General features: G+C 40.2%; 1 protein-coding gene across 1 annotated transcript in view; it reads left to right on the top strand.

Moving 5' to 3' along the window:
• The window catches only part of NEB (nebulin), a 183065-nt gene that overhangs the window by 12556 nt on the left and 150618 nt on the right, over positions 1-19891 (top strand). Inside the window, exons 9-19 of the mRNA XM_087819858.1 lie at positions 2441-2545; positions 8466-8570; positions 9107-9214; positions 11709-11825; positions 13469-13573; positions 13655-13762; positions 13860-13964; positions 14370-14468; positions 15940-16044; positions 17025-17132; positions 17328-17441. Of these exons, the coding sequence (XP_087675984.1) occupies positions 2441-2545; positions 8466-8570; positions 9107-9214; positions 11709-11825; positions 13469-13573; positions 13655-13762; positions 13860-13964; positions 14370-14468; positions 15940-16044; positions 17025-17132; positions 17328-17441 (1179 nt within the window). The remainder of the gene's footprint in view (positions 1-2440; positions 2546-8465; positions 8571-9106; positions 9215-11708; positions 11826-13468; positions 13574-13654; positions 13763-13859; positions 13965-14369; positions 14469-15939; positions 16045-17024; positions 17133-17327; positions 17442-19891) is intronic.

Genomic DNA, 19891 nt, shown 5'->3' on the forward strand with positions numbered 1-19891 from the left:
GTGCTATGGAATTTGACCACATTTTTTGAAATATCTCAATAGAAGACATAATGAAGGAGAATTGCAATAATGAAGTAAAATCTTTCCATCCTTGCTCAGAAAGACTTGGCAGTTGATGTATGCTTTTATTTTATTACAGACCAAGTGTGCACTAAGTATCAGATTTCTGACATGCCTATTAACACTGCTGTCAGCACCATGAGATTTTACAATTATTAGGCACCAAGCAAGCTGTTGTTCAAGAATATACCACTTGGTAGGCACGTAGATTTCAAGCTAAGGGATTGGGTTCAGAGGCTCCCTCTCCTTCTCTTGTCCCTTCCTCCTGTGTTTCTCTTGACCCTAATTATCATGTTTTCTTTATTATCTAAATAGAGACCAAAAACTTTGCAACACTAAGGGAGTCCTTCAGCTGATCCAGAGCAGAGAATTTTAAATAGACAGAATTCTGACCAAGGTTCCTGAGAAATTAGGACTTCTAGATCTGATTTCTCTGAAAGCTCTTGACAGGATGTCATACTTAATAAGTATTTCTCCTGGAAGAATGCTGCTTTCTCCTTAAGGACTTAGCCATGGAAAATATAGGTTGCCTTATGCCTAAAATCGGTTTTCTCTCATTTAAAGGAAATTAAGTAGTGGAATTCAATGAACACATTTAAAAATTTGTCTTTTGTGTCTTAATTGATTTAATGTTCCTGAAAACTTTTGTTATAGGCACTAGGTAGATATTATCAGAATGAGATAGTTAGACATGGTTAAAGCATGAAGAAAAGGATTGGGGCCTTGGAACTGTATATATACAATCTCTTTACTATATAAATAAGAATACTGCCACGTGGAGGGAGAATTGGTAGAGGTCTCACAGTTGAATAGTGGACGAGTTGGGAGGATGATTGTCCTCTACAGACTTCCCCCGATGGCCTTGGTGTGTAAACCACACACTCAGAAATCAGTCAATGAACCCTCACTCTAGTCGGGTACTGTGCAGGCCACAAAGGTTCCCAAATGAGAGGTTCGGTTCTCTGCCATCCCAGAGCTCACAGTCTGAGGAGGGACAGACACATAAACAACCAGTTACAGTGTCATCTGATAATTCCTTTAATGGAGGTAGGGCTAAGTTGAGTGAGAGCCCCAGAGAAGGTCATGGAGTCAGGGAGGGCAAAGGAAGGGAGATTGTGCTTGTCCTCAGACCTGGAGAACAGGTAGCTGTTTGCAAGCAGATGGGGAGAAGGTGGAGCTGAGGCATTCCAGGGAAAGGAAGCAGCGTGTATGAGGCCCAGAGACATGAGAGGACTTCCTGTGCCTGGGGATCTCTGAATGTTTTACATTATTGGAGGCAGGGGTCAAGATTGGTGGAAGAAAAAGCCAGAGGAGTCGGTAGTGAAGAAAAGGAGAGAGCAAGAGTGAAGGGGATGCATGATTAATGGACATAATGCTTGTTTTAAGGTGAGAGAGGTCTTTTATAGGCTGAAGGGAAGGAGCTAGTAAAGAGAGAGAGGTTGAAGCTATAAGAAAGAGGACTTATGGTGACTGATAGAGTTAGGTCCAAAGGGCTTCTGGAGGGAACAGTACCCTGAGTGCTGGGCTCATTCCCTGCAAAGGATGCTTCTCCTCTGAGCCAAGGGGGGTGGGGGTTGGTGGGAGAGGCAGAGATGAGTATAGAAAAAGATATGTATCTAGGCTTCCTTTACTCTATGAAAGAGAAAGTTGAGGGTAAGATGGAGTTGATTGGAGGCTTAAGGACAGTATTGTGGTCTTAGACTAGCTCTTGGGAGTAGAAACTGACCAGACAAACATAATGGGATGTTGAAGTTTCAATAAAGGCAAAGTGGCAATTGGATACATTCAGAGTCTTGTGCATAGAGCCCCAAGCAAGCTGTTGTTCACAGAACATGTCATTGGGTAGGCATGTAGATTTCAAGCTAAGGGCTTGGGTTCAAGAGGCTCCCTCTCCCTCTTCTGCACCGTCTTCCTGTGACCCCTTTAACCTTGCTTGTCATATCATCACTTCCCAATCCATAGAGTCGTGTGATTTTCTTCAGTAGCACTCAACATCCTGGATGTAAGAAGTGAGTGGTTAAGTTGATCCAGAGCTGGCAGTTGGTTAAGGGGTGTGATGGAAAGACAAGAGGTTGAGAGTTGAGGATGCTGCTTAAGAGAATAATTTCAGTTGCAGATTACGATGTGGACTCAAAGGGAATGAAACAGATCTAGGGCCAATAATCTTAGAAGGGAGAGAAACTCAAAGAGAGAAATCACCAGTAATGCTGATAAGAAGAGCATTTAATATCTACAAGGATAAACTATGATTATGTGGTATACTAAAATTTAAGACTTCAAGTCAAGATAAAAAACATAGTCTTTTTAAAATGCCAACAAATGGAACACTAGAAATAGAATCATTATCTATGACTCATTTACATCCTTTTTATTTGGTCAGATTTCCTACAAAAAAGGTCATGTTGAACAGCAAACGAAATTCACATCTCTGAAGGATCCTCCAGATATAGAATTTGCCAAGAAAGTGACTGATCAAGTGAGCAAGGTAAGTAAACAGGGCTGGACCACCGTCTCCCTTGAAAACTCTGCTTAATAATTTCAACTTTCACCCTGCCCAGTAGCTCAGTTGGTTGGAGCATTGTCTCGTTAGGCTAAGGTTGCGGGTTCAATCCCCGGTTGGGGCACATACAAGAACCAACCAATAAATGCCTAGATATGTGGAACAACAAATTGATCTCTCTCTCTCCCTCTCTCTAAAATCAGTAAATTAAAATTTAAAAAAACTCAGCCCTCAGAAAAAATAACTAAGGTGAAAAGACAAAAGGCAAACATTGATTATTTTTGCATATGATACTAAAAATGTTGTAACAAAAACAATACACCCATGAACTTCTTAAAACTGTGTTAATAAATATTCAGCCAGCTTGATGACTCAGTGATTGATAAATATGAAAGCTGCATTTTGAAAGTAGAACCCATGTCCTAATATCCTTTGACATTTGACTTATGGAAGTGATACAGAGAACCAAGTAACCACACAGAATCTGTTTTAATTCAATGTGAAGACTCCATATAGTTTTATGCTTTCAGTTGGACTTGGAGGAAATAAGAATGCCTGAGTGGTCTCTCAGACATAGCTCAGATTGACAGCTGTGGGGAGGGCACCTCATAACTTTTAAGGCCCTGGCAAAAAGCCTAGTTGGCCTAAATTTAGGCTGGTAAACTAGCTCTGAGGAATTCAGAGAGACAGATGTTCAACTGATGAATAGACCCATGTTAAATTCCTTTTTAAAATTGGTCCAAATCAAGCCACTTTCTCCTGGGATACTGCTGCTTTTAAATAAATACTTTTCTTTGCTCTCTGTGGAGTTGAGTCTCAGTTTGGTCTTAAATTTTATAGAACCTCAAGATTTCTATCTTGTTCAAGGTTTTCTTTTTTCTGGAAAGGATATCTTCAGTAAAAAGAAAAAATGTTATGGATGATGAAGTTTAGTCAATTTTTTAGTGTCTGATATTGCAGATTACCTAAGCGTGTAACCAAGGGCTACTTAGATAAAAGATCTAGTAAGTACAATAAAATTTCACTAATAGGAATACCATGAACCTGAGAATTTGCCGAGGGCTAAGCAGAAATTAACTTCAGGACTGTCCATAAAGAAATGGCCTGCTACCCAGCTGATGTGGCTCGGTTGGTTGAGTATCATCCATGCACCAAGAGGTAGTGAGTTCAATTCCTGGTCAGGGCATGTGCCGGGGTTTCAGGCTTGATCCCCAGTAGAGAGTGTGCAGGAGGCAGCCAATGATGTTTCTCTCTCATTGATCTTTCTATCTTTCCCCCTCTCCCTTCCTCTCTCTTTAAAAATGAATAAAAACATACTAAAAAAGAGAGAGAGAGATGGCCTACTGGAAGTCATGATATTATAAATAAGATTGGGGGAACAAAGACCATTTATCTTTTGGGAAGAAAAAGAAAAGGCTATCTTCAAATAGTCATTTAGAAAGAAAAATAAATTTATTTCAAATTTTTATTTAAAGCATATTTTAAAGGATATCTTACTAAGGCAACATTCTTTTACCTTATTTGAGTATGCAGTATGGGTACTTGAAAGTGATAAAAAAAACCAACCACTTTCAAACTCCCTTTTAACCAGTGTCTCTACTGAATTAGGCCTGCCAGTTAGTTTAGGGCTAAACTCTTCAAAATAGCAGCTTCTAGCCATGTGAGTCTGTTGAACTCTTGAAATTTGATAATATGAACTGAGAGTCCTATATTTGTGAAATAAACACTAGATCTTGAACATGTAGTATGGCAAATAAATGACAAAGAGCTCATTATTTTATATTGTTTATATTACATGTTGAAATGATAATATCTTTGGATCTATTGGGCTAAGTACAATATATTATTAAAATTAATTTTCCACTTGTTACCTTTTTACATTTTAAAATATGGCTACTGGAAAATTTTAAATTATAGTGGTGGCTTGCTTTATATACCTATTGGACTGCACCACTCCAGTTGGATCTGAGATATCTCTGGAAATTTTGAAGGCATTTTCAGGGCTGGGTTTGCCCTTGTGGAATAATAATGTGGACCAAGGGAGGATGGCTGTGGATGAAGGTCATAGTGATAGGTACTCAACCCTGTCTTACCCAGATTTCCAAGTTCTTAATGACTGTTGTACATCCCAAATAATGGTCATGTTGGGAAGAAATGCTTGTGATTGGTCGCGGCCCATTTAGCAACAAACCATCCAATGAGAGAGGTGTAGGGCCGCCAGGGGTGACTTAGATGTGAGATTCACTTGGTTTCTCTTGGAGCCTCCCTCACTATCAAACTGCTTTGACTCATGTTTCAGTATAATTTTCCTTCTCTCCCCAATAGGTAAAATCTCTTTTGTCTACTCACTCGCATGCATTTAAATTCTTACCATTTCCATGATCATGTTTCCCAGATCCATCCCTTTGTCTTACAGCCTTCAGTTCATATGTTAATACAATGAGTAGATATCTGTGACGATCATATTGCTGTTACATTCTGTTTACCAGCCTTCCTTACTATATCTGTCAGAATCCATACTCTCACCTTTGTCTTTGGCCAAAGCCATCAACTTCCGGCCGCACCTCCTCTGGCTCAGCTCACTTTGCAGCTCTAGCACAGATGGGCAGGCAGGCAGAGTTGTTCATGTAAGCAGGTATTCCAGGTAAGGAAACTATGCCCACTACAACCAGCAACAGGTGGGGTTCTGAATGCAACACAGGAAAGTCCCTTTAGTTTCTCTGTGCCTCTCTGCTTTCTTTCAGATTCACAATAGGAAAATATAAGATTTCTGGTTATAATGTCCAGTTGATTCCCAACTGGGATCTAGAATTAAAAGGAATAACTCTGTACTCATAACATTTCCAATAGTCATGTGGCCGAGCAGGACATTAGGATGCCTAATTTATGGTCCAATGAAAGCACTCAGCTGATCCCTGGGGAGGAAGGACTATGGTTTGGGGGAGCAAGCTTACTATCAACGTGTGGTTACCCTCTTGCCCACAGAAGGTGTCCCAGAGCTTATAGTTGACCTAATGTACTTTCCTCTGTTAAATGAACAAACACAAAATCCTAGAGAAAGTTAAATCAATTCTTTCCATTGACCGACTCCAAACAGGACAGAGTTGGAGAGAAAGGTTAGGGTGAGGGTTGGGGGAAAGTTGGATGTTAGACTCCTGATGTGGTTATTCCATCTCCATGTACCACACACTCAGGCCTCGCTGCCAGGCATGCAGAGTGAGGCCCTTTGGCTGGCAGAGAGGGGTCCCATGTGGACCCCTCTGTTTTTCATTCCTCTAGCTGCAGGCCTTTATCTTTTTCAACTTCTCTCCTACCTCCAAATGAAAGAGAAGGCCATGACTTCCTCAGCAGTGAACAAACCCCGGCCTCCTCCCTTGTAGTGAAAATCTCCCCAGACTTGCGAGTGCTCAGGAATGAATTGTGAGAGACCCACCTGCACCCTGACCCACTTTAGCTCTGGGTGGGAGGAAATGACAAGCTTTGGTTCATGAAGGGTAAGAAAGGGGGAAGGACTCCAGATGAGGTGATCTTCCACTCTTGTTTTGCATCTTGTTTTATATTTTTTTTAAAAATCAGACGTCTATCTCTTACTGTGAAACTTAATCTCCTACTCAGTTTTGCTTAACAAATCTATATATGTGACTCTTATATCTCTATAATAGCCCACTTTTGGACATCATTAAGAATATCTGTTGCCTTCTCAACCTTAACTTATATTACAAAGTTCTCTATATCTCAGTTTGGGGATGCATCTGGCCCAGTTGCACCCCCCCTCCCCCCAATCCTAGAGTTTTCTTCCTTTGACAGCAGGCAGAGGAATGGCAACATCTTTACCAAAAAAATGTAGATTAGGAGATGTTAACCTTGGGTGTGTGCACATCAAGTATCTCTAAATTGTAAGTACTTATGGGCATTTTATAGCTTCCTCAGATTCCTAATGAGATCTATTCTCCAAGATTAGAAACACTTCTATAGGCTGTCCTATTGAAAAATCAGTTTTATTGACTTTAATTTTTTAAAGCTTCAAAAGAGGAGGGTGGGCAAATTAATTGGCTGTATAAAGCAAATTTTATCTCAGCAAAACTTCCCATCGAAGAACACACACATACACACTCACACACACACACATGCATGCACACAATCTTCAGAGTTTCTTACTCTCTGTTCTGCTACAATTATTATACCTTACATTTGTTTATCACTGTAAGTTTACAAAGCATTCAGCACATGTATGATCTTATGTAATCTCCCCAACAATCCTCTGTGTAACTATTACTGTCAGCACGTATGGTTAAGAAAACTGGAGCTTAGAGAAGCTAAGTTTACACACTGTTAGAAATGATGGAGTCAAGTCTTGGTCCCAGAGTTTCTGAACTCAGGTCCAGGGCTCTTAAATTTATCGCTATTAAAACCACTTGGTTATTAATTAGCATATTAACCTCTTGAGAAGGATGGATATAAGGCATTTGAGAGAGGGATGGGCTTCCTTTAACTCAAGTTCACTGGCTCTATGCATCAGTTACCCTTGGTACTTGTTCTGTTAAAAGTACACCAGGAAACCACGTTCCTTTTCCTTGAAGAGTGTGATGGGAGTTAGGCATACAAACCCTTTGAAACACATTGGTGATGTCTGTTAACACATTCTGTGAGCCAAGGAGGGGAAACTGCTCTAACCCAGCTCTGACTCTGGCTCATGTGCCCAGCTTTGGAGTTGGCTAGGCTAATTCTATTCAAATAACACTCAGCCAAGGTCATTCAAAACCACATACCATGAACTCTGTTCAATTTAGTGTAGTTTAACAAACATTAAAAATGTTTCCATTGATTTTTAGAGAGTGGAAGGGAGGGAGGGAACGAGAGATAGAGAGAGAGAATTTGGGGGAGAAACATCGATGTGATAGATACACATTGATTGCCATCCTGACCAGAGCTGGGCATTGAACCTGAAACCCAGGTACCTGCCCTTGACCAGGAATTGAACCTGAGACCCTTCTGTGAGTGGGCCAAAGCTCTAACCACTGAGCCACACCGGCCAGGGCTGAACAAACATTTGTAAGGTAACTTCTGCATGATGGACTTGTGTTAGACTCTGAGGATACAAAATGAAGAAGACGTAATCCCTCTCTCCAAGGGATTCAGGTGCTGTGGTGTTCGGGAGTAAGATGGAGCAGCAGTTTAATTTACTTAAAAATATGTTTTTATTGATTTTAGAGAGAGGGAGGAAGGGAGAAGGAGAGAGAAACATCAATGAGAAAGAACCACCCATCAGCTGCCTTCTGTACGTCCCCTACAGGGGATGGAACCTGAAACTGGGGTCTGTGCCCTGACTGGGGATCAGAGAATTCACCATTGACCTCTTGGTACATGGCATGATGCTCGACCAACTGAGCCACACTGACCAGGGCTCATTAAAAAAAATTAGTTGCCAGTTTGCACTAAAATTTCTTTAAGTCTAAACTAGGAAGTCTTATTCACTGGCCTGCAAGCCAAATATTGTTGTGGTATTGCTTTCTGTATAACTAGGAGTTTCGTTAAAGCTCAGAGATTAATGCCTAAATTCATCTGGCATGGAAACTTGGGGTTGAGTGGTTTTATTGTAACAATTAATTACAGATGGAAGATACCTCTGCCTCTCTCCTTCCTCAAACATCAGGGAACATCCGTGAGTCCAGAAATGAACTAAACCCCCAAACTCAGTAAGAGGGGTTGGAATTAACACCTGTATTCCCCTCTCTCAACTTTCTTGTTGGGTAAATTGACACCATAGTGGAAGATCTGAAGACATCTATTAAGGACCCAAGAAGGGCAAAATCAAGATATTTTCGAAAGCTGACCACTACCGCTTTGCACTCGTATTTGTCAAATCCTGAATTTTGCTTTTATTCCTTTCTTTGTTCTCTCCCAGCTAAAATACAAGCAAGACTATGAAGATAAAGTGAAAGGCAAATGGAGCGAGACACCTTGCTTCGAGATCGCCACGGCCAGGATGAATGCGAACAACCTCAGCGCGGTGAGTGGGCGGGGGGCCCTTCCCCAGGCCCCCTCGGCCGGCTGCACCCCAAGTGGCGCCGAAGCATGTGTGTCCGGCACCTCTTCTCCGAGATATGGCTTTGATCAGATACCATTATTATTGCCTCAGTGTTCACAGGAACAATATGGTTTGAAAGCGAGTACAGATTAAAGGGGCCCTTTTCAATTAATCCTTTGTCGGGAACCAAAGGGCACATTGATGAAACTGGTTAGTTTCTCCCCAGGTTTCCCTCACCGTAGGCCCTCGTTTTCTTTTCCCTTAAGTTCTCAGTCCCTGGCCTTCGAGAGCCCCTTCTCGGAGTCGGTCTTCCAGCCTCTGATAACTGCTCCGAATCCCTGTTAAGTTGCGTGTTGTTTTGGCGATGGCACCACATTCTGTCATTGTAACCGACCTTGTGTAAGCCAAGAGGAGCACGGCTTTGGCTTTGGGTACCTTCCCTAACTGGCCTCTGTCCCCCCATGTAAAAGCCTGACAGCCCCCCCCAGCAGTTCTTCAGTATGCTTCATGTCTTACAGAGGAAGTATCATGAAAGCTTTGAGAATATGAAAGACCAGATCTACTTCATGCAGACGGACACACCGGAGTACAAGACCAACAAACAGGCCGGGGTGGCAGCCAGCAAGGTATGAGGAGGTTTTCTTGCTGAGCTTGACTGTCCCAGTGTGGGTGGCTTTCTTGTAACTCTTGCTTTTGTATGTAATGAAAAAAAAGAGGGTTCTTAGGGGACAAAAAAACTTTGGGATTGTAATAGGGCAACCAAATTTTAAAAAATTGTTTTTTGCCATGTATGAGCCTTAGCACTACCCAGTTACCATCCTCAATATTTCGTACAGTAAAGGACTTTTGATACCCAGAAGTAGAAACCCTGTAATCTCAGACGGAAGACAGAAGCTGGGTCTTGAGATCCCCTCAGGAAAAGGCAATTGGCAGCCTTATATGAATATAGACACTCCCACACTCACCATGACCATTATTTTTCTTATATTCCTACAAACTGGTGAAGATCTAGTCATCAACAAGAGATGAATCCATGGACATGCTCATACCCGCTATAGAGCTGCTTTGGTGAATCGTCAGACGCCTTCCAGAGCAGGTTGGGTGCTAGAAAGAGCATACACTGCAAAGCCACTCAGACTTGATTCTAACCCTGGCCTTGGCTCTGCTGGAAGAGTGAGAGAAGGAAGACTGCATCATGTAGGAGGTTATTTCAGTATCCAGGAGCAAAACAGGTTTTGAACCAGGAGGGTAGCAGGACAAGTGATGAGAAGTATTTTGAAAGTAGAGCTGACTTGATTTGATGATGGGTTAGATGTGCAATATGAGAGAAGAGTTTTGGTCTAAGCAACTAGATGGTGGGGTTTCCTTTTATCCAGATAGGAAAGACTGAAAGCAGGGAATAATTTTTTTTATTTTTATTTTTTGGAAAAGAGATGTGATCTCAGCTTCAAACATCTGAGATGCCTTTTGGACAGCCAAGTGGAAATGTCAAGTGATTACATGAGTCTGAAGTTTCAGGGCAGCTGACTGGAAAGGTTATATACATTTGGGAGTTAGTAGCATATGGATAGTATTTAATGTCATAAGAGTGGAAGCCATAAGGGACAGAGGGGGAAAGGTCTAAGGACTGAACTCTGGAGTGTTCCATGTGAAGACATCAGTGAGATGAGGTAGGAGCAAAGTCCAGAGAAAAGCAAGTGAAGGGAGAAGGGAGTGATCAACTGTATCAGATGTTTCTGAAATGGATTTATCAGTGTCCCTGGTGAACTTAATGAGAGCAGTTCAGCTGAGTCTGTTTAGAGGGGGTTCATGAGTGAATGAGAAGAGAGAAATAGAAGACTATGAGTATGTTCAACTCTTTCCAAGTATTCTGCTGAAAGGAAAGAAAAAAAAGTTACAATAGCTGATGGATAAATGTGTGGAAAAAGGGATTTTTTTAAAGATAGGAGATAAAAATATCCATGTTTCTATGCTGATGGAAAAAATCCAGTGTGGGGAGGGAATGGAATGGTATAGGAGGGGGAAGAGTGGCTGGAGTGATGTCCTTGAGTGGGAGAAAGGGAAGGGGACCTGGTGCTTAAGAGGAAGGGTTGACTTTGCCACAAGGCCTGTAAACAGGAGAGGAGACTGTGTGTCCTAAATGCAGGTAGGAGGATTTGTGGACTTTCCTTTCTGGTTGTTTCCATTTTTCAAGGAAATACATTACTCTGAGACTGAGAGGTTATGTGTCTTCTATCCCCCGAGAGTCTTCTGTATGGTCTACAGGGCGCAGTGCACCTGGTTTTCAGCTGTGCATCTCCTGCCTTTGGCTACCAAGCTGATTGCATTTGTTTTCTGAGATTCTTCAATCTTGATAGATTGCCCAGGATTCTTTGAGCTTGTCTATATCCCACGGTTCTATCGGCTGAACAAGTGGCTGCCCTGGGGGTCATGGTCAGAGGGAGGATCTGTCGGCTCTTCTCCTCTCATTGGACACGTTCCCGACAGGGGCTGTGAGCCCTTGTGCGAAGCTTCTGCTATCGCTGGAACGAAAGGTGCAAAGTGGGCAGGGCAGAGAGAAAAGCTGAAGCTGCCGCCTTCCCCTCCTGCGTGTGCATTAAGCACAGGCTCGGTCACACACCGTCACAGATGAGACAGAAAGGGGTAGGTTCACGGGCGTCCTTTCTTTACAACCGGGTTGGCGGCTAGGCAGCTGCACCTGAAGAGCTGGAAGGATCCTGGAGCGGCAGGTACCTGGGAAAGGTGCTGTCCTTATTAGTGCACCTTTCTCCCTCCCGTCATTTAAATGGATCTGTCTACCTCTACCTTTTAGGGCAGGCACCATGTGCTATTCTTTCTTGTATATGTCCCAGAGCCTGGCACGTAATTGATACCCCAAAATATCATAGTGTGTATTTTTGAATGAATAAATGAATGGGGAGAAAAGCTCTCTTGGAAATGTATGCAGTTCCTCCGCTCCTGTTTTGAGTTACTATGAGTATTTTGTTTATAAAATGTCAAGCTGCCAAATTTTTCTAAAGAGAACATTGATTTGTGGAACTATGTCATAATATTCATAACATAATAGAGATGAGAGCAAAAATAACCCGTAGAGTTTATCACTCTATTTCACTCCTACAGGTAAAATACAAAGAAAACTATGAAAAGAATAAAGGAAAAGCCGATTATAATGTGCTTCCTGCTTCAGAGAACCCACTGCTCCGGCAGCTGATGGCAGCAGGAAATACCCTAAGTGATGTAAGTATATTCTTGCCCCAAAGAGTTGCTGTTTTATTAACCTTAGCGGCAGGAGAGACGAACTCTCTCTCCTTCTATTATGACTAAATGCAAATATAACTTTCCAAATGGTGCAGCAGTTTCCCTGGAACTGTGTAGCCACAGGAAGGCCTTAGCGCCTCTGGGTACGATGTGTGTCCATCTGTAGGGGGCGGGGCTGTGGATCAAGTTCAACGGGGGGGGGGGGGGGCGCGGAGAGACTCTCACTTGCTTTAGGCTCCAGGTGCCTGGGCCTCCATGGCTAGTGTGCATTGTGGGAGACGTGCTGTGATTTTGACAGAGGCAGAAGGAGATTTTGAAAGGGGAGGAGAGAGGGAGAGAGAGAAGCAGCGTCAGCATCCTTCCTACCCTGTGTTCCTCATGCCCGATTCTGGGAGCAGAAGGAAAATGTCCAGTGTTGCACAACTTCTGTCCCCACCTCTGCCATTGTCTCCTCAGATCTTGGCCACAGAAACCCTCACCTGCAGACAGCAGGACTTAGAAGATGGCCCTCTAAGTCTTCACAGGAATTTCTACTTGTGAAATTGTGAAGAGTTCTACTAATCCATTAGAATTAAACTAGATTAGATAAGTAAGAACTGGGCATGGCATTAAAAGACCAACAGCCCAAGTCCACTTTGACTGTATATTTAAAGAGACTGAACATGTGATCAGTTGAGTATCTCCCCTATGGTTAAGTTATATTAAGCTTTCCCAATATTTGAGGATTGTATGTGGCTCTCTGGGTGGGTTACTTATCTTTTCTTTGTCCCTTGGGTTCAGTCAGCACTGTGGAAATGAGCACCGGTGATTGAGAAGTAGAGTGAGTGAAGTGACAGGTGAGAGAGCATAGATGGATCTGTCTAAACAGTTCTGTGGGGAAATCAACACAGATCTGCATCCTAAGTGAAGGCCATCTTTATCAAACATACAGAAGCCAAGCTTTAAATCCACTCTGCTGATAAAGACAGGAATATCAAAATATTAAAAACAAATAGCACCATTTACAATTTCAAAACCCAACAGGAAAAACTGATAAGGCTCTGCTGTCTCATTTGTGCATCTACAATCTAATAATTGTTTATTGTCATTGTTAGCACGAAAATAAATCCCAGTGGGGAAAAAGAGTTAGATTCATGATTTGAGATCTTGTATATACTTTATTTTTAAGGTAAAAAAAGGAACTTTTCCTTGGTAGAAGGAGGAAGAGAGAGCGTGTATTTCTCAACATTCACTAAAGTTTTCCATGGAGGCTTGTTTAAAAGAAATGAAAAATTCTCTGTTGCTCAGAATATTCCTGTTTGTTGTGGTACCTTCAGTGAGAGCAGGGTGTGTGAGCTGGGAGATGGAGTTGGGAGATGCATAATCTCTGCAATTAAGGGCTTGCTCTGAGGCAGCATATTGGTTTCTTAATTTTTTGAAGAATGTTAAAATCTTAGGCTTTACAATTATTTCTAATAGAAAAGGCTCATCATTAATGACAACTCCAGATCTGATTGTCAGTTTTTAAGACAGTTGATAGGCAATATTTTTTCTTCTTATTTTGTTTAGTGTTGGAAAATATGAGTGCTATAATCAGCGTGGGAGTGACAGGAATCTACTTTGACTAATTTTTTTCTTTACAGAAATTGTACAAGGAAAACTATGAAAAGACAAAGGCAAGGAGCATAAATTACTGCGAGACCCCCAAATTTCAGCTGGACGCAGTTCTGCAGAAATTCAGCAGTGATGTAAGCAGTTCCACAATCCCTCCTGTTAAAGAAAAGACCCATCATTTCACAAATAAGTAAATGAAATGTCTTGTCTTTCAGACTAAATATAAAGATTCCTACTTGAAGAATATTTTGGGACATTATGTAGGCAGCTATGAGGATCCATATTATGCACACTGCATGAAAGTCACAGCTCAGAACAGTGATGTAAGTTCTAAGACAACTGTTGAACTTTCCAAAGAACACATTTTGGGGACATGAATACAATGGTTGCATCCTTATGTCTGATTTCCCTTCCTCCTAGAAAAACTACAGAGCAGAATACGAAGAGGACAGAGGCAAATGCTTCTTCCCCCAGACCATTACTCCGGAGTATGAAACAATCAAGAAACTGGATCAGTGTAAGGATGTAAGTCTGTGGTGTGGACTGTGAACACGACTGCCCTCCATCGCACAGAATGGTCAATATGCATTTAACATTTTGACACTTTTACAAATAAGCGAAAGCAAAAAAAATCGTAAGAAAGGACATTTATTTTATAGTAGATATACCATTTTTTCTATCTCTATACATTTCAAGAGCTAACTCTAGTTTATTTTCCCAAACAAGAGTTATTGGGCATCTGAAGATAGGAGAGAGTTTCTTGTACTGATGTAAAACTGTCTCTTAAAGACACTGCAGGCTAATTTGAAAACAAAAAAAGTGTTTTATTAACCCCATGTATCTTTTCCTTTGGGGAGTGGGGCTCTCTTACAGGCCAACGTGGATTCGACAGGTGATATTGCTAAGCCTGATTCCTTTTCTTGCCCACAGCACACCTACAAAATCCATCCAGACAAGACAAAATTCACTCAAGTAACCGACTCGCCCGTTCTGCTGCAAGCCCAAGTCAATGCCAAACAACTGAGTGATGTAAGTTCCTCCATGTGTCCAGGGATGCAGTTATGAGGGACACTGTAGCATAACTCTATACAGAGAACCCAGTAACTTGTCACAGTTACAAAAGAGGCTATGCAAGTTGTATGTATGTGTAATCACCTAAAATATTTTCCTATTTAGTTATCTTGCATCTTCTGCCTTTTCTTGGGTGGATACTAGTTCTAGTAAAATGGTTCTATAAGGGAAACTAATGTAGCTCAATGCACTGGAGAGAACGTGAGTTCTGAAGTCATATAAAACTGGATTCAAATTCTAGCTGTCTAGACAGATCATTTAACTTTGCAATGCCTCATATTTCCTTTTTAAGATGTGTGGTTGTTTTGAAAATTAAGTGAAAAGAGATATGTGCATAGTCTACACCCTGGCCCAGAGCAGATATTTAACACCTGAGATTTCTCTCTCTCAAATAAGTTTTTGGAAAATGGAGTATTTGCAATAAGTTTTATCATATGAGTTTTAAGTATGAATCTCCAAACTTATGTTGGACTGAAAAAAGTAAGTAAATAAAAGTAACCTCAGTAGATTTATGGCCAGAAATGAAAGGCTTTAACTAGAGTACCAACAGACCATAATGTTTGTACAGGGACTAACATTTAAGTTCCACTGCCGATCCTCTCTTATTGATTACATATGTATGCATGTAATTTTAGCTAGTTTTGCTATTTTATAAAAATTACTTCATTTAAATTTGTATTTTCAAGTTGAAAGTGCCTCATTTTTTTTTTAATCAAAAATGGTTTGTTTAGATTTTTTTCCTCTCAACCTTTTATGAAAAATTACTATTTTCAACTGTAGAAAGACTCTTACTTTTCTTTCTTTCTTTCTGGATAATCAAACTTTCAAACAATTTCTTTTAGATATTCTTAGTGTCAGTAAACATTAAGTCTGTCAATGTGCCATCTCAAGAAAGTAACTTTTAATACGTATAGTAAATCAAAAGAATACACCAGCTGCTCTTAACATACAGGCTATGGGAAAAGTAGGTTTACAACTGTGAGTACCCAAAACAGCTTATTCTTATGTTCTTATTTATTAATTATTGCATTACTTTCCATATCAACAAACCTACTCTTGCCCCACCCTGTATTTGTTAGAAAAGAGCCTCCAGTGAGAATTGACAATGAAAAGGAAGAAAGGGCTTCGGTCTCAGAATCCACAGGGCCAGCTATGCTTTATGAGAAGGGACCATATGTGAAAAAGCCACCTCCTTCCATTTGGGTCCTACCGTGGTAACAGATGTGACAACAGCTGTCACACGTCCAGCGCACAGGTTGCCAATAATGCAAGGGGCCTGCCCTAGCTCTGGATTTCTCTTTGAATCTTAACAACTTTGTCAGTTGTTATTTAACAAAATGTATTTTACATTTTATCTTATGAGAATTTCATTCTGTACTCTAGAACAATTCTTCTCTGCACTGATTTTCTCTCTCCCTCTCTCTCGCAGCTAAATTACAAAGCGAAACACGAAAGTGAGAAGTTCAAGTGCCATATACCTCCGGACATGCCTGCCTTCATCCAGCACAGAGTCAACGCGTACAACCTGAGCGATGTAAGGCCCTGACCACTGTGCCGCGTGACATGCTGAAAACTCAAGCTTTTATTTTTCCTTTGTTTCACTAAACAAGTATTTCAGTGCTAAAGATGCGAAGAACAAACAACACGTGTATCATGTTCCTCTGCTTCTGCCAATGTAACTTTGAATTTATCTTATAAAATATGTGCAGCGATCACATAAGTAGCTTCATACAACTAGACAATCTTAATGTGTTTTAACCAACCTTCAAAATGCCACCACTTGTGTATGTCTAATTGCAGATTTAATGCTAGATCCATTAGTCGTATATTCATTTGTACTATACTATAATTAATTTTCTTTCAAAATTTGATTTTTTTAAGATTTAGCTTTATCATTTATTCCCCAAGCCTATAATGTTTCTTGTTTCACATGAATGATACTCATTTCTACATGTAAGAGTACTTGCACTAACGAAGATATAGGGTTTTCAAAAAGCATAAGGCCAGGTATTCATTGCTATCTTTCATTTCCAAACTTAATTCTATGGAAAAGTCAAATTACCCTTAGGGGTTTCCATTTCTTCAACAGTCTTATAAATAAGTACTAGATTACCCAGCATCAGTGAGTACTATAATGATTCATGAAATAACCTTTGCAGAGAGCTTCGAAATCAAATTAAAGTGATGCCTTTTTATCATAAAAAGTTAACTGTAGAATATTTGTGCAGTTGCCGTTCTATAAAATATTCAGTGTTAGGAATAAAATATTAGTATGACAACTAGAATTAAGCTAATTTGATTAAAAGCCTAATGGTGAGTAGAGAAGATTAATCTTGTAGAATTAGGAGCTTTGGCTTGGGGAGAATTATCTAAAATATGCATGATTTCGTGGACAATGAAAACAGTCGCTTTATTTCATATTAAGACAAAGTACTGGGTTACCTTTTAGCCTTCAAAGTGTGACAATATGCATATTCCTCTTGTCAATTCCTTTATCAAAAATTTCCTGTCCAGAATGTTTATAAGCATGACTGGGAGAAGAGCAAAGCTAAGAAGTTTGACATTAAAGTGGATGCCATCCCCCTGCTGGCAGCCAAAGCCAACAGCAAGAATGCTAGTGAGGTGAGTATGGCCTGGGCCCTGGGCCCTGGGATCTGGGACCTGGGACTTGGGACCTGGGACCTGGGACCTGGGACCTGGGACCTGGGATCTGGGACCTGGGACCTGGGACCTGGGACCTGGGATCTGGGACCTGGGCTGGGGCACTCAGTGCTATTTCCTGCTGAGTGGGAGCTGGCATGTGTGATGTCTTTGCAGGTGATGTACAAGAAAGACTATGAAAAGAACAGGGGGAAAATGATCGGGGCCCTCAGCATCAATGATGATCCCAAGATGCTGCACTCTCTGAAGACGGCCAAAATGCAGAGCGATGTGAGTGCTTTTGTCAGTCTGTCTTGCTTTCAAGATGGCATCCCTGCCAACATGTCCAAAGGCAGGAGCAAGGAAAAAGATTCTATATCTATGGGGTCTCTCAGTTTTAAATTGACAAACTGCTGGGGTAAACTTTAGAAGTGAAATGATCCCCCAGATTCTTACACCTCTTCTGATTGAGGAGGAAAATTATTGATTTGTAGTTGATGTCCGTTTCACTTTGAAAGATGTGTTAATGTTTAATAGAATATCGGTTGTAATTCTTAAAACGTTTTGGAAAACATCACTCGATGTTTTCATATTTTCTTCTAATTGAAAAATAACCTTTAAAAATCATGGTTTTAAAACTGTCTTTGTTTTGGAAGAAAATCTTGAGTTACAGATAAAAACCTTAGTATAACTACCATTGCTCTTTATTGATAATTTGGTAATTAGTATTGGCCTAGGTCCAAGAAAAATAATTAATCATAATCCCCTTTGAGAACCTGATAAAATATTTGGATCATCCATCTAGAAAAACAAACTTTTTTTAATCCTTTCTGCCTGAATTTCAGAGAATTTATAGATTTCTTAAGGTTAGTCTATGGGTCATCTATTATCTTTTGGTTAAAATTCTTAGTATAAAGAAGCAAACATCTACTATTGCAAATTGCACTATAGGATGTGTTTAAAAATGTTTAGAGAATCACTTGAGAGTGTTAAAAATGTTCAACATAGCTTGCAAATATTAGTTTTTCATGATTAAATAGAAGGATGTTTGTATTATTTGCTTTCATTTCACCCATGAGTTCATGTGATCTAAATGTACCTTCTTTAATTCATTTTGCATTTACTATATACTCATAAAGAACTTTAAAACATTCCATTCAGTCACTTTATCTAATAATGTCACGCTGAATTATGTCCGTATACAGTGCTTACATACATAAAACTATCTTGTTCTCTAGTTTCTTATCCCTTCTTAACTCAAAAAGTTATAGCTCTCTGTTGAGAGCACTTGTATGTTTATCTTTGTTTTTATCCTATCATAGAACCCATGAGAACATTAGGCACATAAAAAGTGCTCAATAAAAACTTAAAAAAAAAATCCTCACCTGAGGATATTTTTCCCATTGCTTTTCAGAGAGAGTGGAAGGGAAAGAGAGAAAGAAAGAGAGAGAGAGTAAAATATTGATGTGAGAGAGACACATCGATTGGTTGTCTCCCTCACTTGCCCTGACCGGGACTGGGGATCGAGCCTGCACCTGAAGTACATGCCCTTGGCCAGAATCGAACCCAGGACACTTCAGTCCACAGGCCAACACTCTAACCACTGAGCAAAACCAGCTAGTGTTCAATAAATACTTTTTAATTGATTGATGTTGGCAACCAAAAGAGACAGTGAATGATGGATCATTCTCACATAATATCCAGGCTCAATGCTAAGCTACAGGTGTAGAACATGCATAGCTTTTTAAAAAAGTCTTTTAAAGCCATTTGAACCTTTGACAACATTTTATATGTGCAGGTATGTGTGAGCTGGTATGAACATAAATAAAATAGTCAAAAACACTTCCACACACCAACTGCTGTTGCAACGTTGTTTTATCAGTTTATTTTTAATAAAAACAAACTGTCTTTATTTTTTAATGTTTTTGCACACCATTAGAAAATTTTAATATTTTATTTTCATAAACTAGGATCTAGATTTTACAACTAACTGATAAGTTTACTCAGTGAAAGTCACTACCCACAAATATTAGAAGATCACATTCCCTAAGAAAGCTAAAATACTAGATCAGTTGCAAAAGGAATTTGTACAGAAGATTTATAATGCACATCTATACTTGCTAGCTTGCGTCATTGTCTTTAATGCTTATATGACTATGGGGAGATATAATGGATTTAGACTTTTCCTAAAGGCACTGGGTCAGAATTTTTCTCTCTGTTGAAGTAACTGGTGAGTGGACCTGATGAAGCTGGGACTTTGACCTACTTAGCAACCTGTCTAATCATTCCAGAAAACCAGCCAATGACAGTGCCTTCTGAGGCTCAGTCAGGACATTTGGTTTATGAGAACACTGTACATAAGGGCCAAGGTTACTTTAATGGCTCAGCTTCACAGACTTTTCTCCTTTGAGGTGTTATAACTGCTGCAATCTGAAGCTGCTTTTAAATTGTTACTGAAATTAAACTTGGTGTGAAAAACCCTTTGGGATTCTCAGTAGGGCTTATCTACTGTCAAACATAGAATAATCAGGTTGAAAAATCAGAAACTAGCCATTTAAAGATGACTTTAGAAATGCCAAGTTCTGTTTCTTAAGCAGTCATCTTATAAAACCAGAAGTATGAAATGACTGTCATATGATTTTGGTCAATCAAAAAAATACTCCTTTATTGGAAAATTCTTCAAAGGATACATTACCTCAGTAGATCATATAGCTTGTTAGCGATCTTTGAAAATCCCTGTT

The sequence above is a fragment of the Miniopterus natalensis genome, chromosome 8 (genome assembly GCF_054644295.1).
Source record: "Miniopterus natalensis isolate mMinNat1 chromosome 8, mMinNat1.hap1, whole genome shotgun sequence".
Classification (NCBI taxonomy): Eukaryota; Metazoa; Chordata; class Mammalia; order Chiroptera; family Miniopteridae; genus Miniopterus; species Miniopterus natalensis.